General features: G+C 44.8%; 1 protein-coding gene across 1 annotated transcript in view; it reads right to left on the bottom strand.

Annotated features, from left to right (window-relative positions):
- Positions 1-1,322: 1,322 nt before the first annotated feature.
- Positions 1,323-18,152, bottom strand: part of MYO1B (myosin IB) — a 101,532-nt gene continuing 84,702 nt past the window's right edge. Inside the window, exons 23-30 of the mRNA XM_056861080.1 lie at positions 14,997-15,083; positions 13,319-13,393; positions 11,667-11,801; positions 10,403-10,509; positions 6,187-6,319; positions 5,269-5,421; positions 4,786-4,913; positions 1,323-1,485 (exon numbers count right to left, since the gene is read on the bottom strand). Coding sequence (XP_056717058.1) covers positions 1,362-1,485; positions 4,786-4,913; positions 5,269-5,421; positions 6,187-6,319; positions 10,403-10,509; positions 11,667-11,801; positions 13,319-13,393; positions 14,997-15,083 — 942 coding nt within the window. The 3' untranslated portion in view covers positions 1,323-1,361. The remainder of the gene's footprint in view (positions 1,486-4,785; positions 4,914-5,268; positions 5,422-6,186; positions 6,320-10,402; positions 10,510-11,666; positions 11,802-13,318; positions 13,394-14,996; positions 15,084-18,152) is intronic.

The raw sequence follows: 18,152 nt of genomic DNA, 5'->3' as shown, positions 1-18,152 counted from the left end.
ACACCCCATAAATCATCATTCTTGGCTAATTCTCCTGGTTTATACAAGGCTTTAAGATTGCAATCCGAATTCAGAAAGTTTAGAACGCAGGTCTTGACTGTAAAGTGTTTCTGTGCACACGATACATATCAGGTGCACAAACTTATATAAAACTGTTTGAAATACAAAAATATGGTTATCACAAGAGTACCAAACAGCACAGAACTAGAACAATTATTTACCATGAATATCAAATGTATGTACATCGTCTCCAACAGTGATAGATGTAGTGTACATCTGGAAACTCTCCCTTTGGACTGAACACAGTACCGACCCAATTTCAGTCTTCAGAACAACAGATACACAGGATGTCCCAATCCCTGTCTTTTTCCGACAGAATTTATTATAAATAAGTTTCGCAAGCTGTATAAATGCTTTATTGCACATTGTACAGACATGTGCCAATGTCCGGGGTTTAAAAAAAAAAAAGATTTGAACCCTTCATTTGACAGACATGTTGTTTGAAATCATCTGCACTTGGTTTCCCCATGAGAGCAACTGTACGCTCTGGAGCTTTAACATTTAAAGGTTAATTTTAAATGGATGAGGAAACCCTATGTAAAACAAAGAACGTGTCATGGGCTACATGACTACAAGTAGCCCCCTAAAATACATGTTGCCTGCCTAATGGACTCCTACGGCTTCCTACACTTGAAAAGGCATTAAAAGCTCACAATTAAAAAGCCCGCTGCAAAACTCCTGGCTTCTTCGATGCAAATAAAACATAAACATATGCAGCTGCTGCATATGTAGTCATACATTCTTTCTGCCTTGCAGAACCAAGGGTTTCCTGCCCTAGATGCTCCCATTACAGAGCGGCTCTGTGCTGTTTACAATTAACGGAGTAACCGCTTCTCTTAGGGAATTTTGCCAGAGCCAATCCTGGCTTGCCATTAACCCTTTGGACTGAGCTTTGCCCCAGAACAGAACGAGGAAAGAGACGCAAGGAACGCCTTCCCAGCGCAGCCTGTGTAGCCGGAGGGGCGGGATTCCAGGATAACAAGGATGAAGAACGGGGCTATAAGGTATATGGGCCTGTAATAAGCAGCACTAAAAAAGTGAGGAATAAATAAAAACCATTACAAGTATGAGAAGACATCTGGTCTGCCTATAATACTCGGTCAGCAGACAAAGCCCACGTACGGACAGTAGAGATTATCATACTAAAACATCTTTGTGTCGATAACTTAGTTACATCTTTCAGCAAGGGCCTCCCAAAGCTACTGGCAGAACGCCCCTCCTGATCCCCCAACCCCAACCCCGCTAAAATTGCACCATTACAAAGAACGGGTTCGTGTAAAGTAGGAGAGAACACAAGAGAATTAAGGCACAGCAACTTCAAGAAGCCGGTTGTTTTTTCGCTTGCAAGTTGGAATGTTGCCATTTTTCTGGTTCCCCCGCACGAACTTCACGCACACTTTGTCCTGTCTGAACTGAACAAGAAACCTAGAACAATAAAAACAGGTTTCGATTAGGGATGTAGAGTTCAGTGCGGTTGAACGCGTTGATCTTTGTACAGTTCGTTGTTTAGGTGTTCTCTGCAATGGCATGGAAATGCACAAGGCGTGAGGAATTCCCCAATCTTTTCCATATCATCAATAAAAACAGAGCAAGTGAATTATGAAGCAGCCTGATATCAGCAGATCTTGGAAGCTAAGCAGGGTTAGCCCTGGTTAGTACTTGGATGGGAGACTACAAGGAAGTCCAAAGTTGCTAGGCAGATGCAGGCAATGGCAAACCACCTCTGTCTCTTGCCTTGGGAATCATATGAGGGGTCGCCATGAGTCAGTTCCAATTTGATGACATTTAATTATTATAAGTGAACAAATGGGGGCCCATGAAATTTGCCGGGGGGAATCTCTCCCCCCATTGCTGAGCCTGCTGAGGCCGCCCCCTCTCGGTTGGGGAGCCCACTGCAGGCTTGCCAGCTGAGGCAGCAACAACCCCGCTCCAGTCCCAATCTCTATGCAGTTGTCAGTGTCCCGCCGGTCCAGAGCAGCTGCCTCTAGGCCGGGAGGGGAATGCTGGCAGCCACCAATAGTAAGTGCATTCCCTGCGCATGCGCACAGAAAGGTTTGTTTAGTTTTGGGGGGATTTAACCCCCCAGATTTTTTAAGTTTCAGATTTTTCTGCAAGCCTAGGGGGTCCCCTAAATCTGCAGAAAAACCTGTTGGGGTCAGTCTGCTCCCTATCTGCGGATTTATGTATCTGCAAGCAGGAGGCAGACTTGGGAATTAGATATACAGTTTACGCTATTTCATATTTCTCTCTTCAAAGTTTCTGGTTTTTCACAGTTGGAAACGTGCAGGACATCTTGCGTCAGGGCCAGTCCTCCCATTCTGCAAACTGAGACAACCTGCTTCAGGCAGCAAATTTTTGGCAGAATGTTGTCAGTTATTTATACTATTTGGGAGTGAGGGAGCAGAGTGTTTGGATTGTCTGCCTGGGGCATCAAAATGTGTTACGGTTCACCGAGTACAAAAGCTAATTCTCACCTTAGAAAGACCATTAAAGAAGGTTCAAAGGCAACAATTATAGAAAACATAAACAAATATTACACAAGGTGTAAAAGTCTCGGCACCGCCAAAGGTACCCAATTTCAGTTCTACCTTCACAGAACCAGCCGTAACTTTTCCGATTCTGCTAGTCTTCCAGCAGTAAAAAATATATAGATATATATACTATTATGGAAAAGGACAAAAACAAAGAAGGCCAGGATCTCCCGCCCAATCCCCTTTTAGGCCAGGCTAATTTAAAAAAAATAAACGAGAGAAAGAGAGATTTCTGACCAACTATATCTACTGGTAAGGGAAGAGACGAGGTTTTCCTGACAACCACAGCAGATCCAGATGCCTCACGATCTATCACTACATTTTATTTTTATTCATTATATCCTGGCTTTCTGGCCTCACAACGGCCACCAAGGCGGCTAACAAATGAAAACATACGCCGTAGAACCACATTTTAAAACCATGAAAACCACCCCGAGGTACGCATCCTTAAAACAAATAAAAGCAGAGCCAAAATACATACAAAAAGAAGTAAAAACATCGCTCAGGAAGGAGGGTTCACTGAAGTAATGCCAAATAAAACCAAAAAGGTCTTTGCCCACTGGCAAAAGATGGCAACAGACGGGGACAGATAAATCTCCCTGGGGAGACAATTCCAAGGTTTTCGTGCCCCTACCGAGAAAGTAGGGTATAAAAACCAACTCCTCTTCTTCTTCACTACATCATACTGGCTCTCGGTTCAAACTATGTTTAAAGGATACACTCCTGTCAGAGAGCAGGCCTCATGCTCCATACCGAATCTTTCCCCCACCTGTCTTCGTCTCGCAACTTTCAGATGGGGCCAGACACTTTGACTTTATTTATTGCTGCATACCATAATACGGCGATCCTAAATCTGCACCCATCAGTTTGTGTATGCAACAACTCGAATCCTTCCACTGAGTGTCAGTCATAATACTATGTGTGGCGTTGGTGCGTATGAGATCCCCGACCAAACAAATGTGCTAAATAGTTATCAAACACCAAGATGCACTCGGACTTACCCCTCAAGTACATCAACCACTGAAAGTGCAATAAATTAAATGCACTGATTCTTGTAGGTTATCCGGGCTGTGTAACCGTGGTCTTGGTTACACAGCCCGGATAACCTACAAGAACCAATGAACTCTGACCGTGAAAGCCTTCGACAATAAATTAAATGCACTTTTTAATCGTATTACGGGAAAACCTCAGCTCCTCCTCCAGATGAAAGCCAACGTGGGCATTTTTGCTCATGCCAAACACACTAAAAATTCATAAGCCTCGGTTTCTTCCCAGACCCTCTGGCAAGCAAGGAATTCTACAGCAATAAATTAGTGCAAGAGTGAGGGTATGTTGCCAGACTCCATTTTACGAGAACACACACTGCAATTACTAGGAGGGGCTGATTTGGCTGTCTCTCCTTCACGGGAAGGCCGAGCGCTCACAGGATGCAATCAATTATGTCCCATGCATTCCTAATAGTGAAGCTGGCTCTACGATGAAAGAATTTCCTATGGACCTGTGGCCATGCTCAGATACCAGGAGGAGACCTAACAGGGTAGGTTGTGACATAAACACCTTCACACTTGACCCGCAGGAGTATTATGTAGATAAGCCTGGGAAGTGGTCAGGGAGAGGGGACGGAAAAGGGACAGAAAAGAACGGGGAAGGTTCCTCTGTGAAAACGGTCTTAGGCCAAGGGGGAAGATCAAACATGGCTCACACCTTTAGTCAGGGAGGAAGGGGGAAAGAAAGGATGAAGCAGGGCCTTCTGTGTTGTGGCACCTGCACTACATGTTCCCTGTCCAGGTATATTAAGTTACATTTTTTGCTTGCAGGTAAATACTTCCTTTTTTTTACAAGCTTTTCCTGGGTGATAATTTGTTAATATCATGTGTTTCTTTTCTGTTTTTTTTAATACTGAAATTTCTTCTTTTTTATGCTCTGTAACTTTGTAACATTTACATTGTTCCAGACCCGGATAGCCCAATCTTGTCAGATCTCAGAAGCTAAGCAGGGTCAGCCCTGATTAATATTTAGATGGGAGACTACCAAGAAAGCCCAGGGTTGCTGCACAGAGAAAGGCAATGACAAACCACTTGCCTCATCTTTTGCCTTGAAAACACTACGGGGTTGCTCTAAATCAGTTGTGACCTGAGGCAAAGAAAAAAAATTGAATATTTTTTGGCATTAAAAACATGCAGAGCCCACATACTCATCAGATATTTCAATGCTGAGCTTCTGGTTGGTTTGGCTGAGCGTGGTCCTGTAAAGCTTGGTAGCCATTTCGATCAGATGATCACTGCTGAACAGGAAATCCCCCTTTCCGGCTGCTCCAGACCCCTGGCAGAGAAAGGAGATCCCGTGTTGAAACCAATAATGTGAAGAAGAACAGTTGGGTTTTATTGCTCGATTTACCTTTTTAAGGAGACTCAACCCGGCTTACAATCGCCTTCCCTTCCCCTCCCTACAACAGATACCTTGTGAGGTAAGTGGGGCTGAGAGAGTTCAGAGAGGACTGTGACTAGCCCAAGGTCACCCAGCAGGCTTTCTGTGGAGAAGTGGGGAATCAAACCCGGTTCTCCAGATTAGGGTCCGCCACTCATGTGGAGGAGTGGGGAGTCCACCACTCTTCACCACTACACCACGCTGGCTCTGTGTGTGTTTGTGTGCTCATCCTCCAAGACTGGATACCTACCTCTCTGAGATGTACGGCAAAGAAGCCATCACTCTGAGAGCTCATGGACACTTTAGTGACATCCTCCAGGGGAACCTCTGACTTGATGTGCCCTGACTTCTGATCCGCCAGCAGGACGTGATTTTTCGTGAGCAAGAAAATCCTTGCAGTGCACTGAGGAAGAACGAGAAGTCATTTCTGACCCTGTAGAAGCACGTGTTCCACAACACCTTTGCAAGTCCAAATTTGGGGCCATGTTTTCAAAAGTCTGGGTGATCTGTGAGGCCCGCCGAATAAAGCGGCCACTGAGCCTCTCAGGATGAACAGCCCACCGACAAGTGGGATTCAATTAGAAGTTTCTTGCTCGGTGGCCATCTTCAAGGCACCCACCCCCTCTCGGTTGCAGACAAGATGATGGTTCGGAGCTGCTATAAGGGGAGGGGCTTCCCCTCAGACAGAGCCTTAGTCTGGAACAGCCTCTATATTGTATTTCCTACAACTGAATTAACTAGAAAAATATACAACCTGTAATATATTTTTTTTAAAGAACAGAGAAAAGGGATACCCCACTGGACTCAAACTGACCGAGCCTTTGACGAGCCGTGCTGGCAATCCCAAAACAAGAAACGAAGCCAACCCCAAGGCTCCATGTTGGAAAACACACTGGGCAGCCCACTCCGGAAACGGTGAGAACAACACTTCACGGGAAGTATCGATTTCTCACGGTTGTTGGGTTCACGATACGTAAAAACTAGAACACTGGAATACGAAATGCAATCGCTGCTGCTAACCTACCGCAGTGAGGAGTCCAGTGAAACACTCGTGCAACACAAAAGAAAATAATATACCGGGTTAAAGAGGTCTCATAATGTGAGTTTAGGACAAATTAAGCCTCTTCCGCATCAGGATCTTTCCTCATCTGGACACGGCTATTCCTACCTTCCCGTTCGCTCTGTTGATTTTGTTTACTACTTCGGCAATGATAATTTTCTCCTCCACGGCGTCTTTTAGTTTTTTATACTTGGGGTTCTTGCTGATTTCGAGGTAAGCCCCTTGGAAAGGCTGCCCGACGCTTTAGGGAGACAAAAGGGAACAAAAAGTTAAGAAGGGATCGGTAAGAGAAGGAGCCCCGTGGCGCAGAGTGGTAAGCTGCAGTACTGCAGTCCAAGCTCTGCTCACAACCTAAATTTGATCCCAACGGAAGTGGGTTTTAGGTAGCCGGCTCAAGGTTGACTCAGCCTCCCATCCATCCGAGGTCAGTAAAATGAGCACCCGGCTTGCTGGGGGTAAAGGGAAGATGACTGGGGAAGGCACTAGCAAACCACACCGTAAAACAAAGTCTGCCTAGTAAATGTCAGGATGTGATGTCATCCCATGGGTCAGGAATGACCTGGTGCTTGCACAGGGGACCTTTACCTTTTAAGAGAAGGAATTGGGGACCACTTGGACATAAGTGTAACTTGGCTTGCAAGTAATTCTGTGCTTGAGTGTAGAGCATTACTCCAGTCTAGGCCCACTGAAATGAATGGGCTTAGACTGGAGCAACTCTCCGTAGGATTGCCCTGTACGTTCAGTATGCAAAGGCAGGGAAGTTGATTCACTTTTCTTTAAAAAAAACAAAAACAAATAAATAAGAAGATTGACATCTGCAGAAAATATAAGTAATATGCTAAGGTCAGCAGATGAGTTAATCATATACATCTTTAAGACAAATCATATTACAATAAGTAACAATATAAATGTAAAGCAAAATATAGATAGATCACAATGGGTAGCTGTGTTAGTCTGTCACTAGCAATAGAAAAGAGCAGGAGTCCAGTAGCACCTTCAAGACTAACAAAACTTCTGGCAGGGTGTGAGCTTTTGTGAGCCACAGCTCACTTCTTCAGATACACCTAGAATGTGATTCCATCTATCCTTAAGTAGAGATGGAATCACATTCTAGGTGTATCTGAAGTGAGCAAAATATAGATGTTTAAGAAAGTTAGATATGAAATGCAAGAAGCTCCTTACATGATAAGAGAAATGCAAATAGTATGAGTTAATGTTATTGCTGAATGTAAGAAAATAAGAAACTAAGTTGAATAAATGGTAGAGATAATAATCCGACGGCTGACTCCAGGACAGAATAAAGCACACAATGTAATGTTTTATGTGAGTTACGTGTTTTGTAAAATGTATGTGTTATGTTTTATTTTGTATGTTGTGTGTATTTGTAAGTTTTAAGTTTAAATAAAAATTTAAAACATTAAACAAACAAAAAAGCAACGAATAAATAAAGGCCAATAACAATCGTGGGTTTGTATGCACAACTGCTTTGGATGGTTTTGCATTTATTACAGGTCTTTTCTTGAACGGCACGTGGAAGGAGACCTTCCTTGCTGTCAGCTGCAAGAGAGAAGAAGAAAGGGCGTGCTGCAGTTCCTTAGAACTAGTCCAGTGGCTCTGACCTGCAGTACATCGGGTGATTGGGGTGAACACCAGCCCCGACTGATCGGAACTCAGGCCCGGTTTGCACCTGCCGAAGAATGAGACAGCAGAATGGCACAGACAGCTGCGGGCTGCTTTGTTGGGGCATTCCAGCTCTGAATGTTCCTTTGCATGAAAGAACCTCCATGCAAGTAGAAAAGGAGCTTCTGCCTCCTGTCTTCGGTGTGATGGTTTTCTACTGGCGGGGAGTTTGTCACATAAAGGATATTCCAAAAGGTGATTCTGTATGATGCTGTACCTGCCGCCTGAAGCAGGTACAGCCCATTTAACTGCGCTGGCATTCTACCTCTTGACCCTCCCTCATTTGTCCACCTTGCAAATCAGGCTCTCCACTGCAGACGAGTAGACCATAGGCTGCTGGCAGGAATGAAACCGACCGGGGGTGGGTGGGGGAACCAGCTCATCTCTCCTGTCCCATAATCCGCCATGTTTTAAAGAGCTTTCTTGGAAGGATAAAAAACAGTTCCACAGCCCAAATCGGGTTAATTTCAAAAACAGAAAGAGATTCGTGAAGTGAGAAGTTCAGATTCGTGCAGTGAGAAGTTCAGAAACAGAACTTCTCACTGCACGAATTCCTCAAAGTTTCAAAACTTATGTTTGCTGCCTTTATCGCATGAGATAAGTACGTCTGCTTCCGAAGGGGAGAGAAGAAAGAATGCAGACCGTGTTATTCTCCCACAAGCAATGTGAATTGGGCAATTCCCCACACACACATACACACCACCTGACATGCCGGGAACAAACAGTGCTGGTTGAGATTCAGCAGGAATGCAGACTTTTACCTGTCTGAGAAACCGATAAGAGAAACTAGTAGTCAAGGACTTAAGTCAGGAACTGTAATTCTGTGAAAAAGACCTGAGCATGAGAGGTTGCAAGACGCGAACCTCGCAACAGGAAAATAATCCTCTCCTTTTTCATTTTTAAAGCACGACAGCGCACAATGGGTGTTTCCGATGTATCCTCATATCTGTAAGCATCCCACTCATTTATCTCACAACAGGCACCTGCTCTGCTTCACTGTATTATACTAAAAAATGGAATATGTTCGGGGGGGGGGAGTTCCACACTCCACGGGGTTAAAAATAACTCTGTCCTATTTTTCTCATTTCTCTCCACTGCTGCTAAAGACAACAAGGAGCTATAGGAGGTAAGGAAGCAAATAAGCAGAGAGAGACAGAGAGAGAGAGATGCAAGTCAGCCGCCTGTTGTAGCAGCTGTTAGACCAGAGAGCTGCTACAGTCACCCAAAGGCTTCTTCATAGGCTCTGGGTGCGAACTGTCTCTTTGAGTGGAGACTGCTGGTCACAAACCAAATCCGAACAGACTGCTGGACTTGATGGGCCTTGGTCTGATTCAGCAGGGCTTTTCTTATGTTCTTATGAATATTAGTCATGGTACATGCCCATTCTCTCCAGGATCAGAGGAGAGTGCCTATTATCTTAGGTGCTGTGGAAGGCAGGCAGGATAATGCTGCCATGGTCGTCTTGTTTGTGGGCTTCCTAGAGGCACCTGGTTGGCCACTGAACAGTGCTGGACTGGATGGGCCTTGGTCTGATCCAGCATGGCTTTTCTTATATACACAGAATCAGAGTTGGAGGGGACCACTAGGGTCATGTAGTCCACCCCCTTGTACAGTGCAGGAATTCCACAACTACTTCCCCCCCACATCCCCAGTGACCCTTACTCCATGCCCAGAAGATGGCCAAGGTGCCCTCCCTCTCATAGAATAGAATAGAATAGAATCATAGAATCATAGAGTTGGAAGGGACCACCAGGGTCATCAAGTCCAACCCCCTGCAGAATGCAGGAAATTCACAACTACCTCCCACACACTCCTAGTGACCAGAAGATGGCCAAGATGCCCTCCCTCTCATCATCTGCCTAAAGTCATAGAATCAGCATTGCTGACAGATGGCCATCTAACCTCTTCTTAAAAACCTCCAGGGAAGGAGAGCTTACCACCTCCCGGGGAAGCCTGATTCCACTGAGGAACCGCTCTGTTAGAAAATTCTTCCTAATGTCTAGACGGAAACTCTTTTGATTTAATTTCAACCCGTTGGTTCTGGTCCGACCTTCTTGGGCAAAAGAAAACAACTTGGCACCATGAACTGCCTAAGGTCATAGAACCAGCATTGCTGATAGATGGCCATCTAGCCTCTGCTTAAAAACCTCTAGGGAAGGAGTGCTTACCACCTCCCGAGGAAGCCTGTTCCACTGAGGAACAGCTCTATTCTTATGTCCCCATCATTTTTTGAGCCTGCAGGCACCTTTGGAGTTCTGGCACAGCGTGGTGGGCACAGCCACACAATGGTTGCTGCAGGAGGAGAAGCCAGCCACAAAATGGCTCCCGCAGCTTACCTTCAGTCACACGGTGAAGATCTTTGTGCTGTGGTCACCGCTGCCGTCAAAGCAACGCTTTTAGATATCTGCACAGCCCATCCAATCTCCAATGGCCAATCAGGAACCTGGCTGGGCAAAAGCCCCCCTTGGACCCACCTACTTTCTAAACACACTTGGTGGGAGCCAGGAAGGTGCCGATGGGCACTATGGCACCCTTGGCACCATGCTGGAGACCACTGGCCTACCAAAATCTCTCCAGTCTCCCAGAAGCGAGGCCGTTTTTATCGGGCAGCCTCTGCTCAGGCAGAAAAAACAGTTCTTTTTACCTTGATGGATATAAAGCTTTTTTGTCCTTGAAGAGCTCGCTGGCTTCCAGTTTTTCTTCATAAATGGCTTTCTTCTGATCCGTGAACCCGTCTCTGTATTTTTTACACTGCAAGAAGCATGATGGATGGAATCACAAAAATTATTCTTTGAGAACGGCTTCCGCTGGCGTGACTTGCTATTCAATATGCATTTTTCTAAAGCATTTCTGGTTTGAATCCATTTTCTGCCTTCCCTCATTTAACCACCAAACAATATGCCACAAAATCAAGTTAGTCTTTAATGTGGTAAAAAGCACCCCCAGCACATTCTACCTGCATACCACCTGATCCTTAAACAACTTATCGAGCTACAATGTGTTTGCTAAACCATGAGACACTAACCACAGTGACAATAAGATTTATGTATTCTTCAGTTGCTTTTTTTGTTGTTTTAAAACTAGTAAAACTAACACGCACACCAGTGTATGTGTGGTGAGTAAAGTACACATCAACTAGGAAAGGGTTACTATTAAGATTTATCTTTATCCTTTTCTGCTTTAATTTCAGCTGTTTTCATTGAGTGCCCTTGAACACATGAACACATGAAGCTGCCTTCTACTGAATCAGACCCTTGGTCCATCAAAGTCAGTATTGTCTACTCTGATCGGCAGCGGCTCTCCAGGGTCTCAGGCTGAGGTCTTTCCCATCACCTACTTGCCTAGTCCCTTTAACTGGAGATGCTGGGGATTGAACCTGGGACTTTCTGCATGCCAAGCAGATGCTCTACCACTGAACCACGACCCCGCTCTATGGCTCTCCAGGGTCTCAGGCAGAGGCCTTTCACATCACCTACTTGCCTGGTCCCTTTAACTGGAGATGATGAGCTTTGAGCCTGGGACCTTCTGCATGCCAAGCAGATGCTCTACCACTGAGCTACGGCCCTTCTCAGGCAAGCAGAGAAAAAGCAACACTGAATCCAACGAAAACACCTGGATAATGCCAAAATTGTCCGCTATGCCCATTGCAAGCCTTATGTAACGTAACTTAATGATTACCTGAACTGTCAGAACTGAAGACCATACAAGTACGACCTGGATTCTCCACTCAACAAGTTGGGATCTAAACGCTATTCAGTTTCTCTTGATCGGGGCCCCTGTCTATAATAATGGCATATTCACAGCAGCTACTGGAGGTTTTTATTTATTTTTATTTTTTTGAAGTATCCCCAACTTTTAATGAAAAACAGAATATTAACATCATAGGGATTGATGCTATTTAACGCTACCCTCCATAAGTGGAATATCCTCTTCAGTTCTTTGTGTGTTGAATCCAAGAAAAGGTAAGGCCTTGCAGGCCAGTTTTTGTCTATCGGTGATAAAGAAGGCACCTTATTCTTCATTTCCAGTAAATACTTTTGTATCTGCATTAAGAAAAAGAAAGGCATTCTGATTAATCGAGGCTTCCTGAAATATTCAATTAGGACCGTGTTCCCTGTTAAAAGGCTCAACATATTCACACATAATCCAGTTTCGTGAAAATTAAAAACTACTATGTTTCTAAATACAGACTGAGAAGTTGCCATAGCAGACTGGAATTGCATCAATACATTATGTATTCCCAAAGCACTCAAAAGGTTTGTTTTCTGTGTTACATCCTAGGAGACAGGACTATTTATTTGTTTGTTTGTGTTAAGGGGGCCTTAATTTTCATTTTTCATCTTAGTAGAAAATTGTGAACAATCAGATCTGAGACAATTTGTGGAGCTTTAGGTGATACGCTTGACTCCATGACATACTGAGGGAGGGTGCTTTACACGGTAGCTGAAAATAGATCGTTATGATTTTTCACACAATGCATAGTTAAACCGTGGAACTCCCTGCCCCGGGATGTGGTGATGGCTGCCAACTTGGAAGGCTTTAAGAGGGGAGTGGACATGTTCATGGATGAGAGAGCTATTCATAGCTGCTAGTCAAAATGGATACTAGTCATGATGCATACCTATTCTCTCCAGGATCAGAGGAGCAGGCTTATTATATTAGGTGCCGTGGAGCACAGGAAGGATAACACTGCTGCAGTCGTCTTGTTTGTGGGCTTCCTAGAGGCACCTGGTTGGCCGCTGTGTGAACAGACTGCTGGACTTGATAGGCCTTGGTCTGATCCAGCAGGGCTTTCCTTATGCTCTTATGTTCACAATGACAGGGAAACGTGTTAATCTTGATACCTGGGACCGTTGCTGCTGCATTCCAGCTCTATGCAAAAGAGCAACGTATTTACAGATTATGGCAGGGGTCTGCAACCTTTTTCAGCCTGAGGGCACCTTTGGACTTCTGACAGAGGGTGGTGAGCACAACCACAAAATGCTTCCTCAGGAGCCAGAGCCAATGATAAAATGGCTGCCACAGAAGGTGGAGCCAACCACAAAATGCCAGGGAGCGAGAATATGCATAACTCTAATACTGTGGTAACTTGTCAATATTTCAGGCACCAGCTCAGTAAAATGAACCCATTTTTTTAATACATTTTCTTGCATGGTCCCTGCTTACCTTCAGTCACACAGTGAAGATCCTTGTGCTGAAGCAACTTTTTAAAACTCTGCACAGCCAATCAGATCTCCAGTGGCCAATCGGAAGCTCTGCTGGGCAAAAGCCCCACCTGGCCCCACCCATTCTAAATACACTTGGCACCTGGAAAGGAGCTGGCGGGTACCATAGCGCCCACAGGCACCAATCTGGAGATCCCTGGTTTATGGCATAGGTATTGCAAATAATTCGGGAGTCATGGTGTGATTTGCTATGTAACATAAAAACAGGAGATTCCTTAAATCAGCCCTTTCTGTACATCATAAGAAATATCTCCAAAGGGCCACGTTATTCTTTTCCAGGTAAAACAACACTGTTGAACAAATACTTAGAACGTTATGACTATGAAAGTACGTACGATTTTCTGAAGGATGAACTCATAAATTTTCCTTCCTGCGTTGGCTCGGAAAAATTTCCTGTACTCTCTACGGACCTGACAAATTAAAATGATCCATGTCAGTATTCAGGCGTTTTTATTTTTAACACTATATCAACTTTATAAGACAACTAGCAGTTGAACTTCAGCAGAGCCCTACAGAAGTAAGTCCACAGACAAGATTCTCTCTAGAAGCTCCTTAAACACGGTTCTTTTCTATGACGGGGTGTTTTAGAAAAATGAAAATAAAAGCCGCTTTTGGTGATGTCTACATCCACCCACAGCCTGGAAAGAATCCCACCCAGATTCACCACCACAGGGAGAATTAGGCCTCTCTATCAGTAGGGTTTTCTCACGTTAGCTGATGTCATACACACAGCAAATCTCCTTTCCTGCCCAATAGCATTCATGAGTCAGATTTTTTTTGGGGGGGGGGATCTTTTAGGGAAAAAACAAGTTGGGTGCAGTTAGCAATTAATGTTGAACACATGAAGTTGCCTTACACTGAATCAGACCCACGGTCCATCAAAGTCAGTATTGTCTACTCAGACCGGCAGCGGCTCTCCAGGGTCTCAGGCAGAGGTCTTTCACTTCGCCTACTTGCCTAGTCCCTTTAACTGGAGATGCTGGGGATTGAACCTTGGACCTTTTGCATGCCCCCAAAAAACAGTGCTGGTATTCATATGTAAGGTTGCACCAATTTCCCCCCATAGGACTTGGGAAAGCCCCCCCCCCCCAAAGGTGCCGGTTCTCAGTACCAGTGAGTAAAGGTAGTCCCCCTGTGCAAGCACTGGGTCATTACTTACCCATGGGGTGACGTCACATCCCAATGTTTACCAGGCAGACTGTGTCTACAGGGTGGTTCACTGTTGCCTTCCCCAGTCGTCTACACTTTAACCCCAGCAAGCCAAGTACTCATTTTACCGACCTCGGAAGGATGGAAGGCTGAGTCAACCTTGAACCGGCTGCCTGAAACCAACTTCCGTCGGGATCGAACTCAGCTCATGAGCAGAGCTTTTGGCTGCAGTGCTGCAGTTTACCCCTCTGCCCCCACGGGGCTCCAGTGAGTGCCAACACAAAAAAGGCCCTGCCAATACCATTCTTTCTAATATGCATTCACTTCAAGTGACTTTGACTGGTTCGGTTCCCCCTCATTTCTGTCCCTTAGTAACTGAAGCTATTAAAAAAGCACTGGATATTCGCCTCTGAATTTAGAATTTGGGGGGAATAATATACCAGACGGGGGAAATGAAAATGAAAATCACAGTGGTTTCCTACTGAAGCAAGAGGAAGGTTTAGAAAAGAACAGCCTGAAATCGCTGCATCCTGAACTGTTGCCAACTCAAGTCAGGGTCAATAACAGTAACAGCATCCTTCCGGGACATTTCAGGTTTCCCTCTGATAATCCACGTTCCTGGTAAAATTAGCAGGGTGTTCAAAACTAAAGGCAGCTGCACAGAGACTTTAAAAAACACTGCACGGGGTTTAGCGCAATAGCTTTTTTTTTTAATTTAAAAAAAGTCCATGGGGGGAAAAATTGTTAAACATCATGCTTTGCTCTAGCAAATCCCAGCACACCCGAAAGTCGATTACAGGTTAGTAGGCGCCACGCTTTATCGAGTTCATTATTGACACAAGGGAGTCGTTTTGAGAAAGGTACCTTCAGTCCAAGCCAGTAAGCCCAAATGACCGCAACGGCATGCTTACGCCTAGCTTCCTCCTTCAAGCGTTTCAACTCCCTTCGAGCCTAGAATGTTTTAGATAGTGAATCACAGAGACAGCCTAATGCAGACACCACAAACGACAGGAAAGAGGGTTTTTTTGCCCATCGACAGAGCGGAAGATGCAGGAAGATGGGAAAACAAAAGGCAACCTCGGAGACTTCACGTGGATGGGGTCAAAGCGTGGCCAGCCCGCTAAGCCGATTCACCAGTCAGGAGCAGCGGAGCCCCCCTCTCTGTGCTGGCACTATCCTAGGGCACGTTATGTTTGCCTGTCGTAAAGGCGGATTGATCCCCCAAAGGAGGGGTCTGCAACCTTTCACCATCAGGGAGCCAAAGGATGTCAAAACTCAAAGCGCGACAACGAGCCGGTCGAAGAAAGCTTGTTTGCGTAAATGAAATGACTACATAATTTAACGTAACAGATATGTCGATTAATGATCCAGAAGGGTTTTCAGCAGCCCAAACTCTGGCTGTTCTGAGTGCTTTATTACAAAGCGGCACCCATGTGGTCTCATGATGCCCTTTTATGCATGGCTGTCTCCCTCGCGGTCCCCCCTCCGACAACCTGAGGTCTTTGTTTGGATTACGCATGCCGTTTCCAACCGTCGCCTTGTTCTCCCCCTGCGTTTCGAAGGACCTGTTTTATCTCGAATTTAAAAACGGGAGCAAAGCATGGGGAAATGCAGGGGGAGAGCGAGGTGACCCCTGACGGTCAGAAACGGCACGCATAATCCAAACAAAGACCCGAAGCTGTCGAAGGGGTGACCACGAGGGAAACAGACATGCATAAAAAGGGTGCAATGTTCATAAATATACACTGCGGCATCCCAGCCAATGCTTTTCGTTTTAGTGCCTGCGCATGGGGCCAACTTAGAATTACTGGTAACTGCTCACCTCTCTCATCTCCCTTTCCGTACATAATCTCCAAGAAGTCCTTGAGTCTCTTAAATTTTTTTGCCTGCCATTATTCTAGCATCCCACTACATATAGCTTAATGGAAAGATTTTCTTTTCTTTTTAAAAGGGCTATATTAGGTTTCCCAGCAGCCCAAATAACGAAGCTTAGCCCCAGCTCGTCAGATTTGGGAAGCTAAGCCAGCTTGGCCGCTGTCAGTACTTGGATGGGCAACCGTCAAGGAAATCCAGGGTCGGTATACAGAAGCAGGCAATGGCAAACGGTCTCTGAGTGTCTCTTGCCTTGAGCAGCCCATGGATAGGGTCGCCATGATGACTTGACAGCACATTATTCATTTCATTAATGAGGTTTCCTAGGGAGACACCTTTGGCTCTACAACTGTCAGGTTGCAGACCCCTGCCCCTCCAAAAGGATGTTAATTCAAAGCAGCCATCAGATGCCAGCCAACATACCCAGTTCACCAAAGGCTGGTACCTGAAGCGCAAATGGGACCGAGCCAAGGACTTCTGGCAATTCTACTGGCAGGTCATACTCAGCTCTCTGCAAGAGTATGCAGGTTGAGTATCCCTTATCCGGACTGCTTAATATTTCAGATCTTTTCGTATTTTGCAATATTTCCATATGCATAATGATTAGGGTTGCCGGAAATACCTGGAGATTTTGGGGGGTGGAGCCTGAGGAGGGGGAGGGACTTCAGTGCCATAGAGTCCAATTGCCAAAGTGGCCATTTTCTCCAGGGGAGCTAATCTCTATCGGCTGAAGATCAGTTGTAATAGCAGGAGATTTCCAGCCACCACCTGGAGGTTGGCAACCTTAATAATGTGGATGGGACCCAAGTCTAAATACAAAATTCATTTAGGTTTTATATATGTTTTATATACACTTTATACACATAGCCTGAATGTAATTTTAAACAATATTTTAAATAATTTTGTGTACTTTGAACCATCAGAAAGCAAATTGGCATGCCGCTGAGGGCCTGTGAGTAATGCCTGCGTGCCGGCTCAAAAAGTCTGGTTTTCGGGTCAGTTTGGATATCGGCTGTCCGGATAAGGGGTACTCAACCTGTACTATTCTTAAGAGCATTGGTGCCCAAGCGTGTTCTTCCAAAATCTTGTAAATTAACCTTTTATCTATCACCACAGAGACATGCAACATAAATACCCCATTGCATACATAATATTTTGGTACCTATAAAACAAGGGGACTGGGGAAACATGATGTTTTTTTCCCCCTTAATAGAGCACAAAATAAATAAATAAAACTAAATGTGCAGGCATGAGTTTCTGCCATTCCTTTTTTTGCAGTTTAGTATTAGTAGAGGGACAGACACCCGCTGTGTTTAAACGGACAGACACGACGTCACATACTGGCCATAGTGATGCACCTGCAGCCTGCTCATCTTTAGAAAAGATTTGTTTTGCAAACGTGGTTTCAAATATCACAATGTCAAACCTGTTATTTAAGTCTGTATTTAAAAAAAGTTTTACAAGGGAGCACCTTTTAGTTTTTATCATGAGACACATTAGTAAGTAAAGAAAAATTGCAGTATATTAGTTTTTGAAGAAAGTTATCTTCTGCCTTTCCCGTTTTGTCATATTTCTGTAATGGCTGGTTTGGGACCAATTTATGGACTTCTTTCACAGCAAAACTTTTGTTTTTGTTTCGCTATCAGCTTACACTAAGAAAGGACAGCAATAAAAGAATTTTTCGTATGAGGGTTCATCGCACGATCTCAGTTACTTGAACTGGAAACAACTCACCCATACTGTGCAAAAAGAATTTCCATTGGTTATCTAAAAGGCTAGCTTCATCTCAAGACAAACTACCCAAATCCTGATCCAACACAATTTCACTTCAGCATTATCTTAGCCCTTAATGCTAAATAAAGCTAAATCTGGTTCTTCAAACTGGAACCCCAAACTACTAATTCTGATATATCCTCTCTGAAGTTCAAGTTTTGTTTTGTTGTTCGTAAATCTACTTCTCCATCTAGCCCAGAACTTGTTGTGTTGACTCATGACAGCCCTGAGGTTTCAGGCAGTGGCTCCATCCCAGTCCTGATGCCACTGGAGATGGCAGGGACCGAACTCAGGGCCTTCTGCATGCAAACTAAGCTCTCTGATTGTGGCACAGGGCCTGCACCAAGAGGAGGACTCAGCAGGGCATGGAGGAGG

The sequence above is a fragment of the Euleptes europaea genome, chromosome 15 (genome assembly GCF_029931775.1).
Source record: "Euleptes europaea isolate rEulEur1 chromosome 15, rEulEur1.hap1, whole genome shotgun sequence".
Classification (NCBI taxonomy): domain Eukaryota; kingdom Metazoa; phylum Chordata; class Lepidosauria; order Squamata; family Sphaerodactylidae; genus Euleptes; species Euleptes europaea.
The sequence above is the reverse complement of the archived record's forward strand: the minus strand, read 5'-3'. Positions and strand labels throughout refer to the sequence as shown.